Source organism: Acinonyx jubatus, chromosome A3 (assembly GCF_027475565.1).
Source record: "Acinonyx jubatus isolate Ajub_Pintada_27869175 chromosome A3, VMU_Ajub_asm_v1.0, whole genome shotgun sequence".
In the NCBI taxonomy this organism is placed as follows: domain Eukaryota; kingdom Metazoa; phylum Chordata; class Mammalia; order Carnivora; family Felidae; genus Acinonyx; species Acinonyx jubatus.
The window spans coordinates 57402882-57425339 of NC_069388.1; the positions used below are offsets into that span (position 1 = coordinate 57402882).

Below are 22458 nucleotides of genomic sequence, written 5' to 3' on the forward strand. Positions count from 1 at the left end.
ACATATTAACCCAGTGTTCAGTTCATCTCACAGTGCCAGTTCAGTTTTCCAAAAGTGGCCAACTAGGCACTCATGTTCCACACCTGGCTCTATGCCAGTGAGCCAGGCTTCTTGCCCATTTAAAGTCTGAGAGTAGGTTTGGGGCACCTGGGTGACTCAGTCCAACTCTTGATTTAAGCTCAGGTCATAATTTCATGGTTCGTGAGATTAAGCTCCACTTCAGGCTCTGCGCTGACAACGCGGAGGCTGCTTGGGATTCTCTCTCTCCCTCTCTTTCTGCCCCTCCCCTTCTCCCACTCTCTTTCTCTTTATCAAAATAAATAAAATAAAAGATTTTTAAGTTAAAAAAATTTTTTAAAATAAAGTTTGAGAATATGTTCAATATGTTTCAGCCCCAAGACTTCTAATAATTTCAAGTTCACTTTCACTGTGTATTAAAAACACCAAAGAGCTAACAAGATAATAAGGAATTACCAAACCAAACATTTAAGTGGAAAACCTCTATGGTTAAATGAAACTCTAATGTTCCTTCTGGCGCATTTGCCAACTGGTCAAAATTGAGCTTGGGTTTTCTTGACCTCATGGGACAATGGGAGAAAAGTCAATACCTAGGGCATGACCAGGGTGGGGTTGGTCTTATGAGAGGCCATGCCTCCATAAAGCGGGGACCCAAAAAGTCTATTCCTTAAGCAAACATCCACAAGAAAACTTAAAGAAAATTGCATCAATACTGAGAAGAGTGTGGGAAATAAAAATTTCCCTAGAGTCATAACCACAACCTAACTCTTATGTGGATTTGCAGTTCATGACCATATCACCTGGTGGCCTAATACAACTCAAGCTTTGAGGTTAGTTTAAATTTCTCTTGGACTAGTAGTGTCCCAAGACTGCTGGCAAAAATAAGCACAGATTCTCTCTTAGAGGAAAGTATCTTCAGCCTCAGGCAGATAAAACTCTAAAGATAGTTTTTCAAGAATAGTGGCCAATAGATAGCCAAAGCAAACAACCAAACATCTTGAACAAGAATAAGTAAAATAGTAGATTGGAGAAATCAAACTTCAAACTTCAGATAATTATCAGACAGAATATATAACAAATACTTAAGTGTATTTTTAAAAGTTTTTTTTTGTTTTTGGGTAACCTGAGTGGCTCAGTCGGTTAAGTGTCTGACTTTGGCTCAGGTCATGATCTCGCAGTCCAGGAGTTCAAGCCCCACATCAGGCTCTGTGCTGACAGTTCAGAGACTGGAGCCTGCTTCAGATTCTGTGTCTCCCTCTCTCTCTGCCCCTTCCCAGCTCACACTCTGTCTCTGTGTTTCTCTCTCAAAAATAAATATTTTTTTAAAAAAGATTTTTTACGTAATCTCTACACCCAACATGGGGCTTGAACTCACAACCCCAAGATCCAGTCACATACACCAGTGACTGAGCCAGGCAGACACACTTTCTTAATGTATTTTTAAAAAGAAATGCTCATAACAAGCTACAAAGCTTATGTTTGGAGGAAATAAGAAACTATAAAATGTGATACAGCATATTTTAATAGTAACCAAATAAAACTTCTAGAAATAAAAAATAATAATTAAAATTAAAAAGTCAATTAGTGGATTAAAAGGAAGATAAAATACATGAAAAGAGATTTAAAAGACTAGAAAATAGAGTGAGAGTCTAACATCCATTTAATCAGAGTTCCAAAAGAGAAAGAATAGGATAAAGGAAACATTTGAAGGGGTAATTGTTGAAACTTTTCCTCGACTGATGGAAGACACTAATCCATAAATTCAAGAAATCAAAGAAATCCCAAGCAGGATAAAATATGAGAAACTCACATCTAAATCTGCCATAGCAAACCTGAAGAGAAATTAAAAGAAGACAGGGAAAAAACCTAACACTGTCATCAAAGAAAAAAAACAGACGTATGACTGACTGTTCAGCATCAGCTATAGAAGCCAGAGGACAGTGGAATAATATCAACAACATGCTGGAAGCAGTAAATGTCATTCAAGACTTCTAAAACCAGTGTACACATCCTTCAATAAAGTGAGAAAACTAAAGATATTTTTAGAATAAAACCTGAGAGAGGTTTCCAAAAATAGATCTTCAATAAAGAGAATTCTAAAAGATAATCTTTAGGTAAAAAGAAAGTGATGCCATGATGAAAGAAGGAGCAAAGCATAAAGCAAAAGAAAACAGAAGGTACATGGGTAAGGCAAACAAGCCCTGCTTGTATAAAACAAAGTATTAATGCTGGGGAATGGCAAAAAGATAGAATTAAAATAAATTACAGCATTTCCTGAGAAGTAGGTAGAAAGGGAAATGAAGTTAAATGTTTTTAAGTTTCTTCTATTGTTGAGGAGTAGGCTAAATGTGTTAATTAGTTTAGACTTCAAGAAGCTAAATATGTATGCTGTAATTTCTAAATATTTCTAACGTTTATTTATTTTTGAGAGAGAGAGACAGAGCACAAGTGGGGAGGGGCAGAGAGAGTGGAAGACACAAAATCTGAGCAGGCTCCAGGTTCTGAGCTGTTAGCACAGAGCCCAATGTGGAGCTTGAACCCATGAACTGTGAGATCATGACCTGAGCTGAAGTTCAACATTCAACTGACTGAGTCGCCCAGGTGCCCCATGTTGTAATTCCTAGAGTAATGTTTTTAAAATAGACACAGGATGTTACTTCCAAATTACTAGATGATAAGAAATGGAATGATAAAAAAAAAAAAACTAAATCCAAAAGAAAGCAAGAAAGGAGAGAAAACTATTTTTAAATTTGCCATGAGATCAGAGGGTGCTCGACAAATAATGAAACTAGTAACACAGATATCACACAGTAGGAGGTTGCTATTAAATGAAGTGAGAGCAGGCATTCTCAGCACTTAGCAGAGGAATTCCGAAGATGAAAATAGGGGAAGAATCTCTATTTCACCATCTATACAACCATGTGGGACTCAATGGGTCTCCAGCTTCCTCCAAAACATCTGATGATTTCATGGTGTGTCTTTAAACTTGTGTAGTGTCCAAAGGTGCTATAAGTCATAGCTGTTGTCCATCTCATCATCGAAACCAAATGGATCCACTCCTCAGTGGGATGCTGTCAGCCTCTCTTTCCTCGACTAGTCTGCTGGGTTCACAAAAGTCATTTGACTGTCAACCTGTATTGTGAATGTTCCTCTCATTCCCGGCAAAGTTGCGTTATCCAGGAAGAAGAGTTGCCTTTGTTGGATTTGAGGAACTCTCTTCCTTGTATAAGACAAATAGTTTTTTTCAGCTATGTGAGAGCTGAGTGTGGGAGCCATTGTTTAAGCTTTCCTGTGCTGGGTTTTGTGATAAATTGAGACTTTTGTTTTGTTTTGTTTTTCTTCCTTGCAGAGGAAATCAAATGCAGCAGGCCTCTTTATGGTGGGCTGGATCTGATGTGACAAAGGCAACAAAGTCAGGAAGTTCAAGTGATGCTTCCTAGGATGGGTCCAAGCAAAAAACACCACCTCTACCTTATGAAATAGAAAACATTATGCTAAAACAAACAATGCAAGAAATGGTCCTTTTAAGAAACACAAAACTCAAGTTCCTATCATCTCTCTCAGGAGACATTTCTCATTACTTAAGCCATTCAACAAACATTTACTTAGCACCTACCAGTATCTGTCCAGCATTATGCTAGTCAGTCCCTACCTTAAGGAACTCACCATATAGAGGAAGGACAGCCGGGCACACAGAGTGGTAGAGCCCAGCATGAGCAATGCTGTGATAGAATTGAGCTCAGGGGTATAGGAGGGCCCTGGGGAACCCCGCATTTAAATGGGATGAAATAGAGGGGCCTGGGAAAGCTTCCAGGACAAGGAGAGATGACCCTGAAGTAGGTTGGACAGAAGTTAGCCAGGAGAAGATGAGAGGAAGTCTAGAGGCTTCAGGCAGAAAGAGTAGGTGGTGCAAAGGCACTAAGACACATAGATGGGCAGCTCCTCAAGGAACTGCAAGTTCAGACATTCAAATCTACATAATTGCTGTACGAATATCTGAACTATAGGCGTACACCCATAGAGAAGAAAAATCCTCAGGTGTGCGGTTATATCACTGCAGTCAGTTTTGAGAAACTGAGGATCCAGAGGACTGACCAAAATGTGAATGATAGCAAAAGTCTAGACGGATCACAAATTTAGTTGCAATACAAATTGCAACTGTACAATCTTGAGCAAATTGTTTAATTTCTAAGGAATTTTTTTTTACCTACAAAACAATAAAAATATTCCATAAATGGGTGGACATGACAGTGTTTTATGAGTTTTAGGAACAAATGTGATGTAATGGTAACAACAATTGTGTTAAGGAACATTGTGGAAAGTATTAGCATTCTTAGTGTCATAATGTTCATTACTGGCACAAGGTTTGCTTGGTCTTCCCAGACCTCCACATGTCAAGAGGCAGAAAGAAAGGAAGACTAGAGAAGATACAGTGGAGGGGATCAGAAGGGAAGGGCAGAGGACTCCAGGATCTCAGAGGCACTGGGGCTATTCATAGAGTAAAGGATGAGGAGAAAGGTGTGTGCCAGTGTTTGGCTGGGCTGCAGAAGGATCAGGAAGGGAAAGTGGCTAATTGTGTGGTGGGCAGATAAGTAAAAAGTGAGTCTGTCAATCAACATTCTGTGACTCTCAGCATATTTCTTGAGCAGTTATGATCACACTCTTTTTATTGTTATTATTTTTATAAAACTTCCAGAGCAAGGAAATCCCAAACTTATCAGTCTATTCAGTTTTCATTGTGCTTTCCAATGCACAGCTAAAACATGAATTCAAGAGCTAGCTAAGAGGAAAATCAGAGAAAATTCATTTGCATCATACCAGAATGCTAAATGTATAAAACATAACTATATATGTATTTTTAATTTCCTATGCTATCTCTCCTTGGATAGAACCAAACTCTGACTTAAATCTTGCTTGCCATTAAGAAGGCCCAAGTTATATGTAATTATGGGAGGGAAGAGTGGGAGCTGAGACTCCATCCAGAGCCCCAAGGAACCCAAACTCTTTCTCTAGCCTCCCTTTCACACTATAGTCAGAGACGCTGCTCCTGTGGGAGAGGTGAGCGAGATTCATTCACAAGGCCACCTCTTTCTCTTCTCTGGGTATGTGGCAGCTGGTGTTTTGGGGCCATGGGGAAGGAGAGTAGAAAGAAGAAAAGTAGACAAAGGAAGCATGAGACCAGGACACTAAGCTTCCTTTTTGCTAAACCTCTAAAAAACATTTTGTTTAACAGCATCCTACACTTCCTGGACAGCCCACAAGATCTGACTTATTCTGTGATGTAGCTCATACCAGTGTTTCCCAAACTGAGTTCCATGGGACCCCCTTATCCTTCAAGATGTTTATCAATGGTAATCAGTGTTATGTAAAAACAGACAAGTAAATGGGGAGGAGGTGGGAATCTTTAGATAATTAAACATGCAAACATTAAGTTAAATGATAAACAGGCTTATCTACTGCAGGACCTCTCAGGTCCTTTAATATAATACATCTGCAAATCACCAAGACAGATGTATAGTATTTGGGAGTTTTCAAAGAAGAATTTTTTGTATGTGCATGCAGAACACTTAGTTGCCAGAGTGTTCTGCAGAATGCTAAACCAGAGTCCTAATAACTGCATATTGAAAAAATACTAATGTTAATTATACTGTCAATAACTTACTATGCTTGGATATTCTACATGTTGAAGAGGGTTTTAGGAAAATCTGAAACAAGTGTGTGTGTATGTCTCTATGTGTATAAATGTCTTTTTTGCATCATCCCCTGGAATACAGTTTCATATATATAGATAGATATAGATATAGATGTATGCTTCATATATATATATATATATCTATGCTTCATATATATATAGATATGTAATACAGCTTCACATATATATATAATGAAAAGCTAAATATATCTATATCTATATATCTATATCTATATCTATATATATAATTTCAATTTTCAACACGTAACGGTGGAAAACAAAGTATAATGAACTCATGGCCTGGCATCAGCAGTCATCAGTACCTGCCAATCTCATATCCTCTATCCTTCCCTCTTTTCCTCCCCACCCCTGCCAGCTGGTTTATTTTGAAGAAAATCTCAGACATCCTCTCATTTCATCTGTAAATACTTGAATGTGTATCTCTAGAATGGATGAATTCTCTTTACAAACATAACCATAATACTATCACCATACCAAAAATTTCAAAATAACTGACATCATTTTAACTATTTCTTTTCAATAAAAGTTGTAAAATAGGCAAGTCAAAAGTTTACTGAGCACGTACTATGTGCCAGGCACTGTGCTTAAATCTTTATCAGCTTTTTTTTTGTCTCACAGCTACACTTGGCAGTAGTTACTTTACTGCCCATTTTGCAACCAAGGAAGCTGCCACTTAGACTTCCCCCAGTGGAGTGGTTAAGCTTGCTCGAACTCACAAACCATGAGATCATGACCCAAGCCAAAGTTGGACACTCAACATACTGAGCTACCCAGGTGCCCCTAAAACTGTTTATAAATCCCTAGCAGTGCTTTTTCTGGGTCATAGAGTAGATCTATTTTTAATTTTTTGAGGAACCTCCACAGTTTTCCAGAGTGGCTGCACCAGTTTGCATTCCCACCAACAGTGCAAGAGGGTTCCCGTTTCTCCACATCCTCTCCAGCATCTATAGTCTCCTGATTTGTTCATTTTAGCCAGTCTGACTGGCGTGAGGTGACATCTCAGTGTGGTTTTGATTTGCATTTCCCTGATGAGGAGCGACGTTGAGCACCTTTTCATGTGCCTGTTGGCCATCTGGATGTCTTCTTTAGAGAAGTGTCTATTCATGTTTTCTGCCCATTTCTTCACTGGATTATTTGTCTTTTGGGTGTGGAGTTTGGTGAGCTCTTTATAGGTTTTGGATACTAGCCCTTTGTCTGATACGTCATTTGCAAATACCTTTTCCCATTCCATCGGTTGCCTTTTAGTTTTGTTGATTGTTTCCTTTGCTGTGCAGAAGCTTTTTATCTTCATGAGGTCCCAATAGTTCATTTTTGCTTTTAATTCCCTTGCCTTTGGAGATGTGTCAAGTAAGAAATTGCTGCAGCTGAGGTCAAAGGTTTTTTCCTGCTTTCTTCTCTAGGGTTTTGATGGTTTCCTGTCTCACATTCAGGTCCTTTATCCATTTTGAGTTTATTTTTGTGAATGGTGTAAGAAAGTGGTCTAGTTTCATTCTTCTGCTTGTTGCTGTCCAGTTCTCCCAGCACCATTTGTTAAAGAGACTGTCTTTTTTCCATTGGATATTCTTTCCTGCTCTGTCAAAGATGAGTTGGCCATACTTTTATGGGTCCAATTCTGGAGTCTCTATTCTATTCCATTGGTCTATGTGTCTGTTTTTGTGCCAATACCATGCTGTCTTGATGATAAAGTCTGGGATTGTGATGCCTGCCACTTTGGTCTTCTTCTTCAATATTACTTTGGCTATTTGGGGTCTTTTGTGGTTCCATACAAATTTTAGGATTGCTTGTTCTAGCTTTGAGAAGAATGCTGGTGCAATTTTGATTGGGATTGCATTGAATGCGTAGACTGCTTTGGGTAGTATTGACATTTTAACAATATTCTTCCAATCCATGAGCATGGAATGTTTTTCCATTTCTTTGTATCTTTTTCAATTTGCTTCGTAAGCTTTCTATAGTTTTCAGCATACAGATCTTTTACATCTTTGGTTAGGTTTATTCCTAGGTATTTTATGCTTCTTGGTGCAATTGTGAATGGGATCAGTTTCTTTATTTGTCTTTCTGTTGTTTCATTATTAGTATAAGAATGCAACTGATTTCTGTACATTGATTTTGTATCCTGAGACTTTGCTGAATTCATGTATCAGTTCTAGCAGACTTTTGGTGGAGTCGATCAGGTTTTCCATGTATAATATCATGTCATCTGCAAAAAGTGAAAGCTTAACTTCATCTTTGCCAATTTTGATGCCTTTGCTAGGAATTTACCCAAGGAATACAGGAGTGCTGATGCATAGGGGCACTTGTACCCCGATACTTGTACCCCGATAGCAGCACTTTCAACAATAGCCAAATTATGGAAAGAGACTAAATGTCCATCAACTGATGAATGGATAAAGAAATTGTGGTTTATATACACAATGTAATACTACTTGGCAATAAGAAAAAATTAAATATGGCCTTTTGTAGCAATGTGGATGGAACTGGAGAGTGTTATGCTCAGTGAAATAAGTCATACAGAAAAAGATACCATATGTTTTCACTCTTATGTGGATCCTGAGAAACTTAACAGAAGACCATGGGAGAGGGTAAGGGAAAAAAAAGTTAGAGAGGGAGGGAGCCAAACCATAAGAGACTCTTAAAAACTGAGAATAAACTGAGGGTTGATGGGGGTGGGAGGGAGGGGAAAGTGGGTGATGGGCATTGAGGAGGGCACCTGTTGGGATGAGCACTGGGTGTTGTATGGAAACCAATTTGACAATAAATTTCATATTAAAAAAATAAAAATTAAAAAAGGAAAAAACCCTGCTTTTAAAAATAATTCCTCCATGCTCATAAAAACCTTTAAAATACCATTCACACAAACCCAAACTAATTGCATTAGTGTGCCTTTGCTCATTTTCTCAGAAAATTATTAAACAAATTAGGGTGTGATTTATGATTTTGCACACACTCATGATTTGAACAAGTGCCTTTTGAGGTTATGTGACAGCTCTAATAGGATGACTTATTTAATTCCTACTGTTCTTTTGCAAGTGTAACCACCTTTCACTTTGTTTTTTGCTTGGTTTTCTATCAGACTTCAGAAAACAATCCCACTTTTAATGTAGTAAGAGTTCAAATGTATTCCTCTACAAATTATTTACAAGCATTCTGTGATGAGTGAAGGATGTTCCCATTCATTCTATGCATTCTCTGAGTTCCTCTGCAGATAATACTGTTTGTAATACCACTTGTGGCCAACCTTTCACGTGACCTGTGCAAAAGCAGGGAGAAAAAAACTGTGAGTCTGTAGAAACTAACCTCTACAAAAACAGTATGTCTCCAAAGTGCTCCAAATCATGGATTTCAGATCAAGAAATAGCAGAGATATGCTTTGTGTAGATTTGAATTTTCTTTCTCATCATCCTCATGTCTGTGAATGTGGTGTACACGATCAATTTCAACTAGCACATGAACCAGACACTCAGAAGGTGAATCTAGACCAATGAAAATTTTAACATGTAATAGCAATTTGGAATCTCTCCAATGAGATTGCTTTGCTCCAGTATAGTTTGAAGTCTCCACGACTTATTGGTTTAGAGCCCAATGATCTTAGAAAGTCTCTTCCCCATATGAAAATGAAACAATACAGTTCTCTGTAATGCTTTCTCTGTGCAGATGCTAACTACATTCTACATTCTTGACCAAATGCATTATACTCATTAGATTTATTCAAAAATACATCTATTGCCTGAACACACCTGGTACATCCACAGAAAGTGAATAATTGTAAGGATTGAATGAAATTAAGCACCCCAGATTAAAGATGGTTTTGTGCAAGGATAAGTCACAGCTGGTGCCCTTTTAGAAGGTGAAATGAGACTAATTGGATAATCTAGAAACCAATTAGACTGAACTAGGCAAAATAAGTCACTGTTCAACCAAAAGAGATATATTCAATGGCAGAGGGAGAAAAAGCTTGTAGTATATAAAAATGTGACATGAGGAATTGGAATTCTGTTTGATATTAACTTTAAGATTTCTTTTCTCTGTAATAGTATAGGATACTAATGGTCAGATGGTGAACCTGAGTTAGAGGGAGACTGGATTTTTCAGATACAAGAGAGCATATACATGGGTGTGGCTATCTCATCAGTGAGTGCCATAAAAGGAAGTTTTTTGTTATGTCAGTTGCAATTAAACATTCTTTGAAAATAAAATGAATTTTGGTTTTTTTTTAATGTTTACTTATTTTTGAGAGAGAGAGAGCATGAGCAGGGGAGGGGCAGAGAGAGAGGGAGACACAGAATCCAAAGCAGGCTCCAGGCTCCAAGCCCTCAGTACAGAGCCCAATGCGGGACTTGAACCCACAAAATGAGATCATGACCTGAGCTGAAGTCAGACACTTAACCGACTAAGCAACCCAGGCGCCCCCAAAATAAAATGAATTTTAGACCTAATTCTACTTAGCAGTCTATGTGGCTATATGCTCAACCCAAACAAAAGCCTTAATTATGCTGTTAGTAAAAGAGTCATATGCAGAGCAAATGTCTTTTGCACATTTAGCACATTAGGAAGGCATACACTGTGAATAAATCCAAGAATGTTCTTGTATTAGCATGTAACTACTCAGAGTCTTCATCTCTATGAGGGCTGGTCAAACTAGGGACACCAGCTGTCACCTGTCATAGATGAAATTAACTGGTCCTTTGGGAGGAAGGTATGAAATTGACCCCATGGCCTCCAACCAACTGGCCTCAACAGCTCTGGAGCAAGGCAAAGTAATGTTTGGATTTTGCTGCATCTAATATTTGATGTAGTAAACAGCAAAGAGACCACTGGTCAACCAGAGGATCATGGTGTTCCACTGTATTTCCAAGATCTGTTCCAATGCCTAGTACTGACCGGAGCAAAGTTAACATGCAAATATCACGTAATCATCAGTGACATAATAAGACCTCAATTTGGCCCTAACAAGTTGAGCCTAATACCAGTAGGCTCTCTCTTGGTTATTTCCAGTCTCTATGGAAATGGGTGGGCATCTTTGGAAGTTCTTTGGGTGGCTGCAGGACCGACACAAAGAATGGAGGGAGCCATGTTCTCAGCTTCCATAGGTCACTGAGAAGGACCTGTCCCAATGCAGGAAGCCCAGGATGTGAGCACTCAGGCCAAAGCAAAACAGATAAAGCAGCCTGACAGAGCTCCCACCCAAGGTCTTGAGACGCCGACCACTTCTCTGGACACAACCAGAAAGAAAGAGCTGAACTCAAGAGGGCTTCCTTGGAGAACCTTTTATACCATGTCACCTGGTTGTTTCTTCTCTCCTCCTGCTAGTCCTTCATCACAGTTACCATTCAGCTTTCCCTGTTCAGTGGAGTCTCCTGGCACTACTTGAAACCAGCTGTTGCCAACCCACTTCTTACCCACACAGTTGGCCTCCTTCTTTGCCAGGTCATGAAGGAGTCTCTCCACATGCTGTTTTCCTTGACTCCTGGCCTGAGGGGGTTGATGTGGTGTCATCTGTCCTCTACTGGATGGCTTTTTTTTAAATTTATCTATTTTGAGAGGGAGAGAGAAACAGAGAGAGAGACAGAGAGACAGAGAGAGACAGAGAGAGCATGTGTGCACATGAGTGGGGGAAGGACAAAGAAAGAATCCCAAGCAGGCTTCACACTGTCAGAACAAAGCCTGGTACGGTACTCAAACTCACAAACCTTATGACCTGAGCTAAAATCAAGAGTGGGACGCCTAACTGACTGAGCCACCCAGGCACCTGTCTACTAGATGGCTTTTTAAAGCAGCCAGCCCTAAACAGGGAAACTCAGCTGAGAAGATAAACAGGGCAAACCTCAGCCTCCATCACTTATTGATCATAAGTCCTTCCCACTTTACTACCCACCCCACCCGCTACACCAGAAAAATACCCTCCCCAAATTTCAAGATCCAGGCTGATTCCTGGTGCAGCTCCCCAAAGGGAAGCCAGCTGCCATCTGAGGTTGGCTCCAGTGACCTGGCCAAACCTCAAAGCTCAGGATCTTTTTAATGAATGTCCTGTGATCTCTCCTCTAGAACTCCTTTTGGAAACTTATTCCTGGTACCTGATGATGGTGTCCCACTAGAGGGAGAGTGCTGGCCCTGGAGACCTCCGATATATCCCAACAACTACTTTCAAGTGCTGTCACACAGAAGACAGTCATTGCTGTTTGTTGAGTGAATCTCTGCCCTGCTTCCAAAATGTATTCATGTGGTGTTGGGGCGGAGGGGGGGTGGTGTCTTTTTTTGAGGAAGATTTTTAAAATTATGGTAAAATATGTATAACATAAAATTTACCATTTTAACCAGTTTTAAGATTACAATTCAGTGGCATTAATAATTTACATTGTGCAACTATTATCATTATTAAGCTCTAGAACTTTTCCCTAATCCCATACTGAAACTTTATACTCATTAAACAGTGTCTCCCTATTTCTCCTCTGGTAACCACCATTCTTTCTGTCTCTATGAGTTTCACTATACTAGGTACCTCATATAAGTGGAATAATCCTTTTGTAACTAACATTTCATTTAGCATAATGTCTTCAAGGTTCATCCATGTTGTGGCATGTAATAGAGTTCCATTCTTTTTTAGGGCTAATATTCCATGGTATGTAAATATCACATTTTGTGTATTCATTCATCCATTGATGGACACTTGGGTTGCTTCTACCAGTTGGCTATTGTGAATAATACTGCTGTGAATGAGGGTACAAATTACAAATATATGTTCAGGTCCCTGCTTTCAGTCCTTTTGGACATTGAAGGAATTCAGATCAAGTCTCCCCAGAACGTGCCACTTTAGCATGTGGACTGTTTTGAGCTAAAGGCAATTGAGACCCTGTGGGCTCAAGAGAAATTTTGCTCCTCCCTTAACCACCTAGAAGAATCTAAATTGGGATATTTCCCAGAATAAAGTTACTACAGAGATAAATTTTATCTGTGTGACCCATCAGTATGGCAGGGCAAACATCTAATTACCAAACATTTGCCCTTTTTCTTATTGTCCTATGAATTGCCCTGTTCCCCTGTCATGCCCCAGGACGCTATCCATTCCTCAGGTCAGGATGGCATGTATACCTCATTTTACCTTTCTGTCTATACACCTCTTATATATGTGGGGTTCTCATACATACAAAATTAAATTTGTTTTTCTCCTGTTAATCTGCCTGATGTAAATTTAATTCTTAGGATGGCCATAAGAATCTTTGAAGGATGAAGGAAAATTTTTCCTCCCAAACAGTACATACCCAAGAAGTGGAACGATGGGTCATATGTTAATTCTATTTTTAATTTTTTAAGAAACCACCTGTTTTTATAGTAGCTGCACCATTTTGCATTCCCACCAGCAAGAGAACATGGTTCCACTTTCTTCACATCTTCATCAACAATTGGTTTTTTTTATTTATTCTTTTTAATAATAGCAATCCCAATGCATGTGGAGTGATATTTCATTATGATTTTGATTTGCATTTCCTTCAAGGCCAATGATATTTAACCTCTTTCCATGTTGTATGTCATTGTATGATGAAGTCATTTGTATGTCTTCTTTTGGTGAAAATATTCAAATCCTTAACCCATTAAAAAAATTTTTTTTTTAATGTTTGTTTAATTTTGAGAGAGAGAGAGAGAAATTGACAGAGCACAAGCCGGGAAGGGGCAGGGAGAGAGAGGGAGGCACAGAATCTAAAGCAGGCTCCAGGCTCTGACCTGTCAACACAGAACCCAACTTGGGGATCGAACTGAGCTCATGACCTGAGCTGAAGTCACGCTTAACCGACTGAGCCACCCAGGCGCCCCTTTGCCCATTTTTTAACTGGGCTGTTTTGTTGTTGCTGTTGTTGAGTTGTCAAGTGTATTTTTAGTCTAGATGAAGAGATCCTTATGAGAGAACTTATAAGCAGTCAGCAGCCAAAGTAACGGTTGCCTGACTGAGCTCTTCTTCATGCAACACGCCCTGCATTTATTAGCTCACTTAATACTTACAATAATCACACAATCCTTGATAAGAGAAGTGAGGTTGGGAGAGAGTAAGCAGTTAAACAGCACCGACGTGAACATACTGCTCTTGAGGGCAAAGACTCCCAACATCTGGCTGCAGGTTTGGGGGATCACTCCAAGCAATTCCCAACAGGAGCTACCACTAGAGTAACCTGGGGTCGTCCTCTCAAAAGTCCTGATGCCCGCTCCCCTCAAAACTCAGGACCAGTGGTTCTCAGCCCTGGGTGCACTCTAGCATCACTAAACTCCTGGGGAGTTTGTAAAAGCCGGTTTGCGCAGGCCCCTCCCCCAGACCAATTACATCAGAACCTCTGGTGTTGGCGCTAGGGCGTCAATATTTTTCAAAACTCCACGTAATTCCAAAGTGCGGGCAGGGTTGAAGACCACTGCTAGTCAAACACCACGACCTGGTCTGAAACTTATACACTGATTTTTCTTTATTGCTTCCTCCTTTGTTTGATGGATTGGCCGCAAGGTGAGAAGAGCGCCTTCTGTATTTCTGTCTTTCGGTATTTTGACCCCGCCCGCCCCCAACCAACCCTCGCAGCTGGCCGCAGCGCGTGACCGACGAGCCTCCGCCGCGCGCCAGGGGGCTCCAGCCTCGCTGTCTCGTCTCCGGCCCCCGCGCCTGCCGCGCGCCCCGCTCTAAAGTAAACACCGAGGAGCGGCGGCGGGCCGACGGGTGCAGCGCCGCCGCCCGCTCCCTGCCTCGGTGCGGCGAGCGCGGGTCTGCGCCATGGCCGAGGATGTGCCAGCCTCCCCGTCGGGCGGCGTGAGCACCTGGGGCGTGCACGGCGGCATCATCCAGTGGTGAGCGGCCCGGGCGCCTTCCCACCCGGCCGGGTTTCGAGGTCAGGGCTGGGAGGCGCTCTGGGCCCGTAGAATGGAAGAGGTGGTGCAGGGAAGGGGGGAAACCTCACTTCCTCCGTTGCTGTCCCCAGGACCCGGGGCCAATGCCCAGTGTGAGGAGCGACCGTCTGCGCTCCAGGAGCCCTGATTAAAAAAAAAAAAAAAAAAAAAAAATTCTGGAAGGACAGACGTTCACACCCAGGACCAGCGCCTTTTGATGCTGGCTTACCCGAGCCTAGCCCTGGATGGGACTCAAAACACACTTACGCGCGCGCGCACACACACACACACACACACACACAGAGTAAAAGCCCTCCTGGTGTGGGTTTTCCATGGGAGGACTTCCCTGTTGGTCACACTGACCGCGGGAAGCAATCCAGACCGCCCCCCACCAGGGGTCCTGTTGGTTGGACTCTGGCTTACATATACATCTGAAGGCACGTGGGCGTTGGCCCTGAGAGGAAATGTTTCCCCTTGGTATGAGATCCAGAATGGGATGTTTTCTAACTTAAAGCAAAGCAATTTTTAGCTTTAACAATGCATTCCACATTGTTTGTAAAATTCACTTCTGGCTATTTAAATAGGGGCAGAAAAACTGGAAAGAAAAATATCATTAGCCCTTGGGACTGATGAATTCATGGGTTTGTAGCTTTTCATAAATAGGAAAATAATTGAAACCAGTCCTAAAACCTAAAGCCTAACATTTAAAAGGTGAATAAATAGCAGAATAAATAGAAGAATCTGATTACTTTTTAACAAGATTTTAAGAAATATTTCTCAGGATAGGCTTTTTGGAAAAGTTATATGAGTGAAATAGAAAAATGAAGGGTGTGTTTGTGATTATAACATGAAAAGGCCTAAAAGGTTACCCTTTTCCTCCAAAAGAAAATGTTTGATATATTTTATCTTGCATAAGAGAAAAAAATCAAAAAAATACTTATTAGAGCCCACACAGTGTTTTCAGAATATTACACAGCAGTGTTGTCTTTCTTTTACACTCACTAACTCAGACCCCTCAGCACAGTGGCTCCTTCTTGGAAGAAAGGACTATGAGGATGCCTTTGTCAACTATTCCAGGTCACCATTTAGTAAATTGGAGTTTCTGGGGTTTGCGTTATATTCCAGAGACTTGAAAGAATGATTAGAGATTCAAAAATACCTGGACACCTTCCTAACATTGCTTGTGAACTGACACAATGCAGGCTGCCCACAGTGCAGGTGCCCTAAATCGCTTAGGATACTGTAGACCATTTTAGCAGTGAGCTGAACTAATTCAAGTCCTATGCTGTGAATTCCTACCCCTGCAGGCCTCTAAAACACAGGGGTCACGCTCTTCAAGTTTGAGGAGGAGATGAAGCAATGGAGGTGAGGAGAGGCATAGTTTCCTGTAGAGGGCTTCTCTTTAGGCATCCAGTCTATGAGGCAGAATGTTTAACAGATCATTGGTACTGGTGGTTTTAACACTGGCGTTAAAAACACAGCCCCAACCACTTTGCACCCATTAGGAGGGCCATTATCAAACAAACAAAAATAGAAAATAACAAGTGTTGTCAAAGACATGGAGAAATTGGAGCCCGTGTGCACTGTTGGTGGGAATGTAAAATGGTGCAGCCATATGGAAAACAGTATGGCGGTGCCTCAGAAAAGTTGACAATAAAACTACCCTTATGATCCCACAGTTCCACTTCTGGGTACATACCCCCAAAGAACGGAATGCAGGGACTCAAACAGATTTTTGCACACACATGTTTATAGCAGCATTATGTATAATAGCCAAAAGGTGGAAATAATCCAAGTGTCCATCCACAGATGAATGGATAAAAAAAATGTGATAGGTACATATAATGCACTATTACTCAGCCTTAAAATGGAGGAAAATTCTGATACATACTACAATATTGGATGACTCTTGAAGATATGCTAAATGAAATAAGCCAGTCACAGAAAGGCAAATATTATGTGATTCCACCTGTATGAGAGACCTAAGGTAGTCACATTCATAGAGGCAGAAAGTAAAATGGTGGTTGTCAGGGACTGGGGCACAGGGAATGAGGAGTTAGTGTTTCATGGGTACAGAATTTCAGTTTTGCAAAATGAAAAGACTTGGTTGGATGGATGGTGGTGAAGGTTGCACAACCATGCAAAGGTGCTTAATGCCACTGAACTGTATATTTTAAAATGGTAAATTTTGTTACATGTGTATTTTATCACAATTAAAAATATATATATTTTTTAAAAACCTCACATGCAATAGAGCCGCTCAGTTTGTAATCTAGAGCCTTGGTATCCTGGAAGGTCTTAAAGATGCCCAAGGAGACCAGCTTCCTAGAAGAGCAGCAGTGGGTACTGACTGGCAGCTGAGCTGTCCAGACACTCAGAAACAGCTCAGGCTTCCCAGTGAAAGTCAAGGGAGGCTGATTGTTGTCACGTGGAAGAAATGTTCCATTTTCAGCATTACTTCATTACTTCATTTTCTAGTCACTAGTCAGGTCCTCAACATTTCTTAGAGGCTTCAGTGCCACTGTCATAAGCATATGATAAATTCTCCAAGGAGAAAGGTCCTGGAAGGAATGGAACTGTCTCCAGGAATAGAATAGACGTTTTCTGTTTCACAGACAGGAAGGACTATAGAAATGGAGAGAGAGATGGTCAGACCTCCGGGAGCACAAAGGGATGAAGACCAGTGACTTGACTTCCCCTGCTAGGGGGGTGCAGACCAAACAGGTCTGACTGGGTGGGGCCCCTGGCTTCACACCTCGGAGGAAACTAAGCATCTTCTAATCCCAATGCATGCTGAGCCTGGCTATAGACTAAAATAACTGTCTCCCACATATAATATGGCTTTCTCAAATTTCTGAAGACCATGGAAATTAATGAAATGCAAATTTATTTTGAAAGATACAGAATTCATAAGAATTTTTGATCAGGCTGAATCAAAGGGTACTATAATTCCCAGCATATGTAATTCCCAGAGTTATGTTTTCCTTTGTCATGAAAAGGAGCACTCAGAAAATGTGAGAATCGCAGGGCTAGGTATGTGTGCTCTGATGTTGGTTATTATCAGACTGCCCATCACTCAAATGAAGAGAACATCATGAATGTTTTTAAGATCCTAGCAATCAACTTCATCTGATTGTGAGACCTGGAAAATACAGTTCCTATGCAGCTCAGCAAGGAATTCAGTGATCAGATTCACTCCATACCAGGACAAGCTTTATAATTATGGACCACCAAATGACATTTTGGTTGCACAGTGTGAAATCATGAACCAATCTCACCTGCCAATGGTTCTGCCCAGCCTTACTGCCTACACATCCCCAGTCAGCCTCTCCTTGGATCCACATGGAGTTGAAAGTCAGGCTCACTTATCACAGGTGTTTCTGTGCTACCAGTCTACCAACATGGATGTCTTTCTTGCTTCTGCTCAAGGTTTTGGAGGTGGACACTGAAATGGTAACAATAAGAGCTTCCATGTGCCTGCAAGTGTACTAGGCACATCACGTGCTTGTTTTCCGGTCACAAAAGCCCTATGAGGGTTCTCCGAATCAGAGTTTAAGCATGGGTCTATGAGGTGCAAAGCCTTGGGTAATACTCATGATCATAATTTCCTATGAGCATAGGAGACTGAATGCTGAACAAACTGCTGTTTGAGCTGAAGTAAAGGCACGACTCCGAATAGATGCTCAGACTGAACAAACTAAAACCTCTTTCAAACCTTCCATTTTTCCGAGTTAATGTATGCTGGCTGCCCACCACAGGCCAGTCTCTGAGATCTGGCTGAGGACTTTGGGGAAATGACCAAAGGCACATAGACTGAAATGGGGTGCAGCCAGGATCAAAGCAGCAAAGTCACCAAGTGGCAGCGCAAGGCTTAAAGCCAAAAAGCAGCCCTTTGTTTAGGTGTGTGATGGAGAAAGAAGTCTCATCACAGACCTTCGCCGTTATTCTTATTGATAGTATTATTTAGCCTTGTGCACCCAGCAGGCTCAGTAATGCCATTTTGAAAGAGGAGGACACAGTTCACAGAGGCCTGGAACACATGAATTTCCATGATGAGGAAGAGCAGTTCGCAAAAATTTAAACTAGAGTTAATTTTAAGGAGTGAATATTTTGTGTGTTTCTTTTTTAAGGAGACCGTTCTGTGACTAAATCAGTAGTAGCTATGAATAAGCAACAGTGAGTTTGAACTTAACATCTATCACATTGTGCTGCAGCTTCCACAGCATAGCTATTTTTTGTTATACTTCAGGTATGGGTTTTTCATGTATCAGCAAATGGTGTCTTGACAAAAAGTGTATACAAACATCACCTAGTTATATGAATTTGCTACTCCCTGTTCCCACCCCACCAATAGACATCATCCTGTATTCAAGATTGAGCCAGATAATTGGTGCTGGAGCAGCTAGATTTAAGCCATTGTGAAGTATCCCAAGTGTCCCCTTCTCACAATGATGTTAAGAAGACTCTCAGAAAACCCCCTTCTTGGGCAGGTACTGGGTTGAATAGTGTCCCCCCAAACGCATATCTATCTGGAATCACAGAATGTGACCATATTTGGAAACAGGGTCTTTGCAGATGTAATTAGTTAAGATGAGATCATGCTGGAGGAGGCTGGGCCCTAAATCCAATCTCTCACATCCTCCTTAGAAGAGGAGAGAGGACGCTCAGAGAAGAGAAGCCCAGGTGAAGACAAGACAGACATGAGTGCAATGCCTCTATAAGCCGAGGAATGCCAAGGATATCTGGCAACCACTAAAAGCTAGGAGAAGAGCATACAACACATTCTCCTTCAGAGTCTCTGGAAGGACCCATTCCTATGGACACCTTGATTTTGGACTCAGCCTCCAGAACTGTGAGAGAATAAATCTCTGTTGTTTTAAGCCACCTGGCCTCTGGTCATTTATACACCTCAGATACAGGGCCAAAGATTCCTCCCCCACCCTCCACCATATGTTATTTTTTCATTTTCCTAGGAAGCCAATGAATGGGTCAACAACTGTGACTGTGGTCTTTAGCTCTCAGGGAAAGTAAATTTGGGCCTCAGCATACCTCATCCCAGAAAATAAGCTGTATATCATCAATGAGAAAGAAGAGATATTGGTAAATTCCCTGCTGAAAAATTCTTCTATGTTTAAAAATTATATTGGCTTGCTTTGGATATTTCTCTAAAAGAGAATGAGAATGAGAAGAACCCGAGAGTCTCTCCTCAACTAGGACAGGGAATATTGTGATCAGATGTCACTAGGGACCACACTTTCGGACCTCAGTCTCTCTCACTTCTTGCCCCACACACATACCAGTTGCTGGAACAGGGACCTGGCTGTCCCCAGAGGGCTGGCTGTGGGCTGTGAGCCACAGGCAGAGCCCTTGGTTGCCAAGAAGGGGCCCCCACCTGCCCCCCTGCCGGGCGTGGGAGCACTTGAACAGTGAAGACCCCACCCTGAGCAGAGGCCTAAGGTGCAGCAGATCACATAAATGTCACTCAGCTGAAGAGTGAAAGTGTATTGCCTCTCTGTCTCTTGGTTTCTTGTATTTTATATCTCATCTCAGTTTAAAAGATCAAAATATAGTGGCCTGACCAACAGGACTCAGGTTTAAAAACTGTGCAAACAACTGGAGGACGGAGGCAAAGCGTCACACACGTGCCCTGGGTCACAGGCACACAGGGACTGGCAGGCTGTGCTGGCTCCAGCAGTCACCTGTAGGGGTGATAGAGCAAATACATAATTCCCACTTTTTAGCTACAGAGATCTTGGCTGCTGAGCCAAGTGTCTGCTGAGCCAATAATTCAGGCTTCTTTTTAATATTCCTACATGCCAAAAACAAAAACAAACCAAAAAACAAACAAAACAAAACGACAATAAAAATCCACCATGTTGATAGTTAAAAGATCACAATCAGAATGCAAACTGGTCCTGCCACTATGAAAAACAGTATGGAGGCTCCTCAAAAAGTTAAAAATAGAACTACCCAGGGACACCTGGGTGGCTCAGTCGGTTAAGTGTCTGACATTGGCTCAGGTCATGATCTACGGTTCGTGAGTTCGAACCCTGCATTGGGATATGTGCTGACAGCTCAGAGCCTGGAGCCTGTTTCAGATCTGTGTCTCCCTCTCTCTCTCTGCCCTCCCCTGCTCTCATTCTGTCTCTCTTTCTCTCTCAAAAATAAATAAACATTAAAAAAAAATAGAACTACGCTATGATCCAGTAATCGCACTGCAGGGTATTTACCAAAAATATATAAAAACACTAATTCAAAGAGATACATGCTCCCCTATGTGTACTGTAGCATTATTTACAATAGCCAAATTATGGAAACAGCTGAAGTGTCCATCGATAGATGAATGGATAACGAAGATGTGATACACACACACACACACACACACACACACACACACACACACACACACTGGAATATTATTCAGCCCTAAAAAAGAATGAAATCTTGCCATTTGCAACAACATGGATGGATCTAGAGAGTATAATGCTAAGCAGAATAAAAGAAAGACAAATATCATATGATTACACTCATATGTGGAATTTAAGAAACAAAACAAATGAGCAAAAGAAAAAAAAAAGGAGAGACAAACCAAGAAACAGGCCATAGAGAACAAACTAATGGTTACCAAAGGGGAGGATGGGTGAATTAGGTGATGGGGTCAAAGACTACGCTTATCATGATACGCACTTACTCATGTATAGAATTGTTTAATCATCATATTGTACACCTGAAGCTAATATAACACTGTATGTTAACAATACTAGAATTAAAATTAAAGACCTAATAAAAAAATAAAGGCCCACAATCAATATATTTAACTCTGGGCTGAGAACAAAAAGGTATGTTATTGATGCTGATTGGTGAGCCTTTGCATTCAATGAATTAAACAGGTTTCATTTCCTTGGATCCCACACTTGTGTTTGACTATTGATCCTTATCAAAATGTCCTACTTTAGAAAAACCAATGCCAATTTCCTCTGCCTTGTCTTCCTCTCCCCGCAGGTTGGTTGACAATTTCTGTATTTGTGAAGGGTACAGTGTACCTCGTTGCCTGATGTATGAGATTTATGTGGAGACCTGTGGTCACAATGCTCAGACCCAAGTCAATCCAGCCACATTTGGGAAGGTAGGTTGTAAAGATAAAAAAAGAGTATTCATTGAGTAAAAAAAAGTGTGCAGGTGAATTGGTGAGGAAATACCATAGTTTATTTGGGTTCTCAGTTGGAATAATTGGCTTCACTCTAGGAAGCCAACCAGATAGTTAATATACTTCTTTATCTTCTTTGAAAAGCCATTCTGTCCCTTGTCCACACTTAATAGTGAGAAGCCAGGAAAGGTAAGGAGTGGGGTGATGCCTAAGAAAGAACAACAATGGCAGCTCTAAATGCTCCAAATACTCATCCAGGTTTGTTGGGCCATTATTCCCTGCACAGAAATGCCAACATCTAGCACCACACAAACTCCAAGAGCCACTTTTAAATATCCTTTCTGGAGGTTAAGGGCTCTGTCAGGAGCTTTGTGTAGACCATATAATATAGAGCAAAGATTTATTAGCACAAGGATAGTCTCTCTGAGACCCTCCACATACAACAAATAGTATTGAGAAGCTGCTATGTGCCAGACACTGTTTTAGATGCTGGGAATACAATAATGAGCAAGACAAAGAAAAATTCCTGCCCTTAGTCAATTTAGTCAATTTATTACACTTAGGGGAGACAAATAATATAAAATGCATAGTATATTAGATAATATAAATGCTAAGGGAACTAATAGAGCCAAAGGAGATGAGTGTGTGTGTGTGTGTGTGTGTGTGTGTGTGTGTGTGTGTTTGTGTGTGTGTGTGTGTGTAAGAGTTATAATTTTAGGGAAGA

The 22458-nt window shown here is 41.0% G+C and overlaps 1 protein-coding gene across 7 annotated transcripts in view; it reads left to right on the top strand.

The window, feature by feature from the left end:
- The window catches only part of RFX8 (regulatory factor X8), a 261384-nt gene that overhangs the window by 181454 nt on the left and 57472 nt on the right, over window positions 1–22458 (top strand). For 4 of the 7 annotated variants that reach the window (XM_053200440.1, XM_053200439.1, XM_053200438.1 and 1 more), the window contains one exon: window positions 21590–21713. The exons of 2 other annotated variants lie outside the window; for them this stretch is intronic. In XM_053200440.1, coding sequence (XP_053056415.1) covers window positions 21642–21713 — 72 coding nt within the window. In that variant the 5' untranslated portion in view covers window positions 21590–21641. Of the gene's footprint in view, window positions 1–14420; window positions 14549–21589; window positions 21714–22458 lie in introns of those variants that run through there. One more of the 7 variants, XM_027069338.2, reaches the window with a different exon arrangement.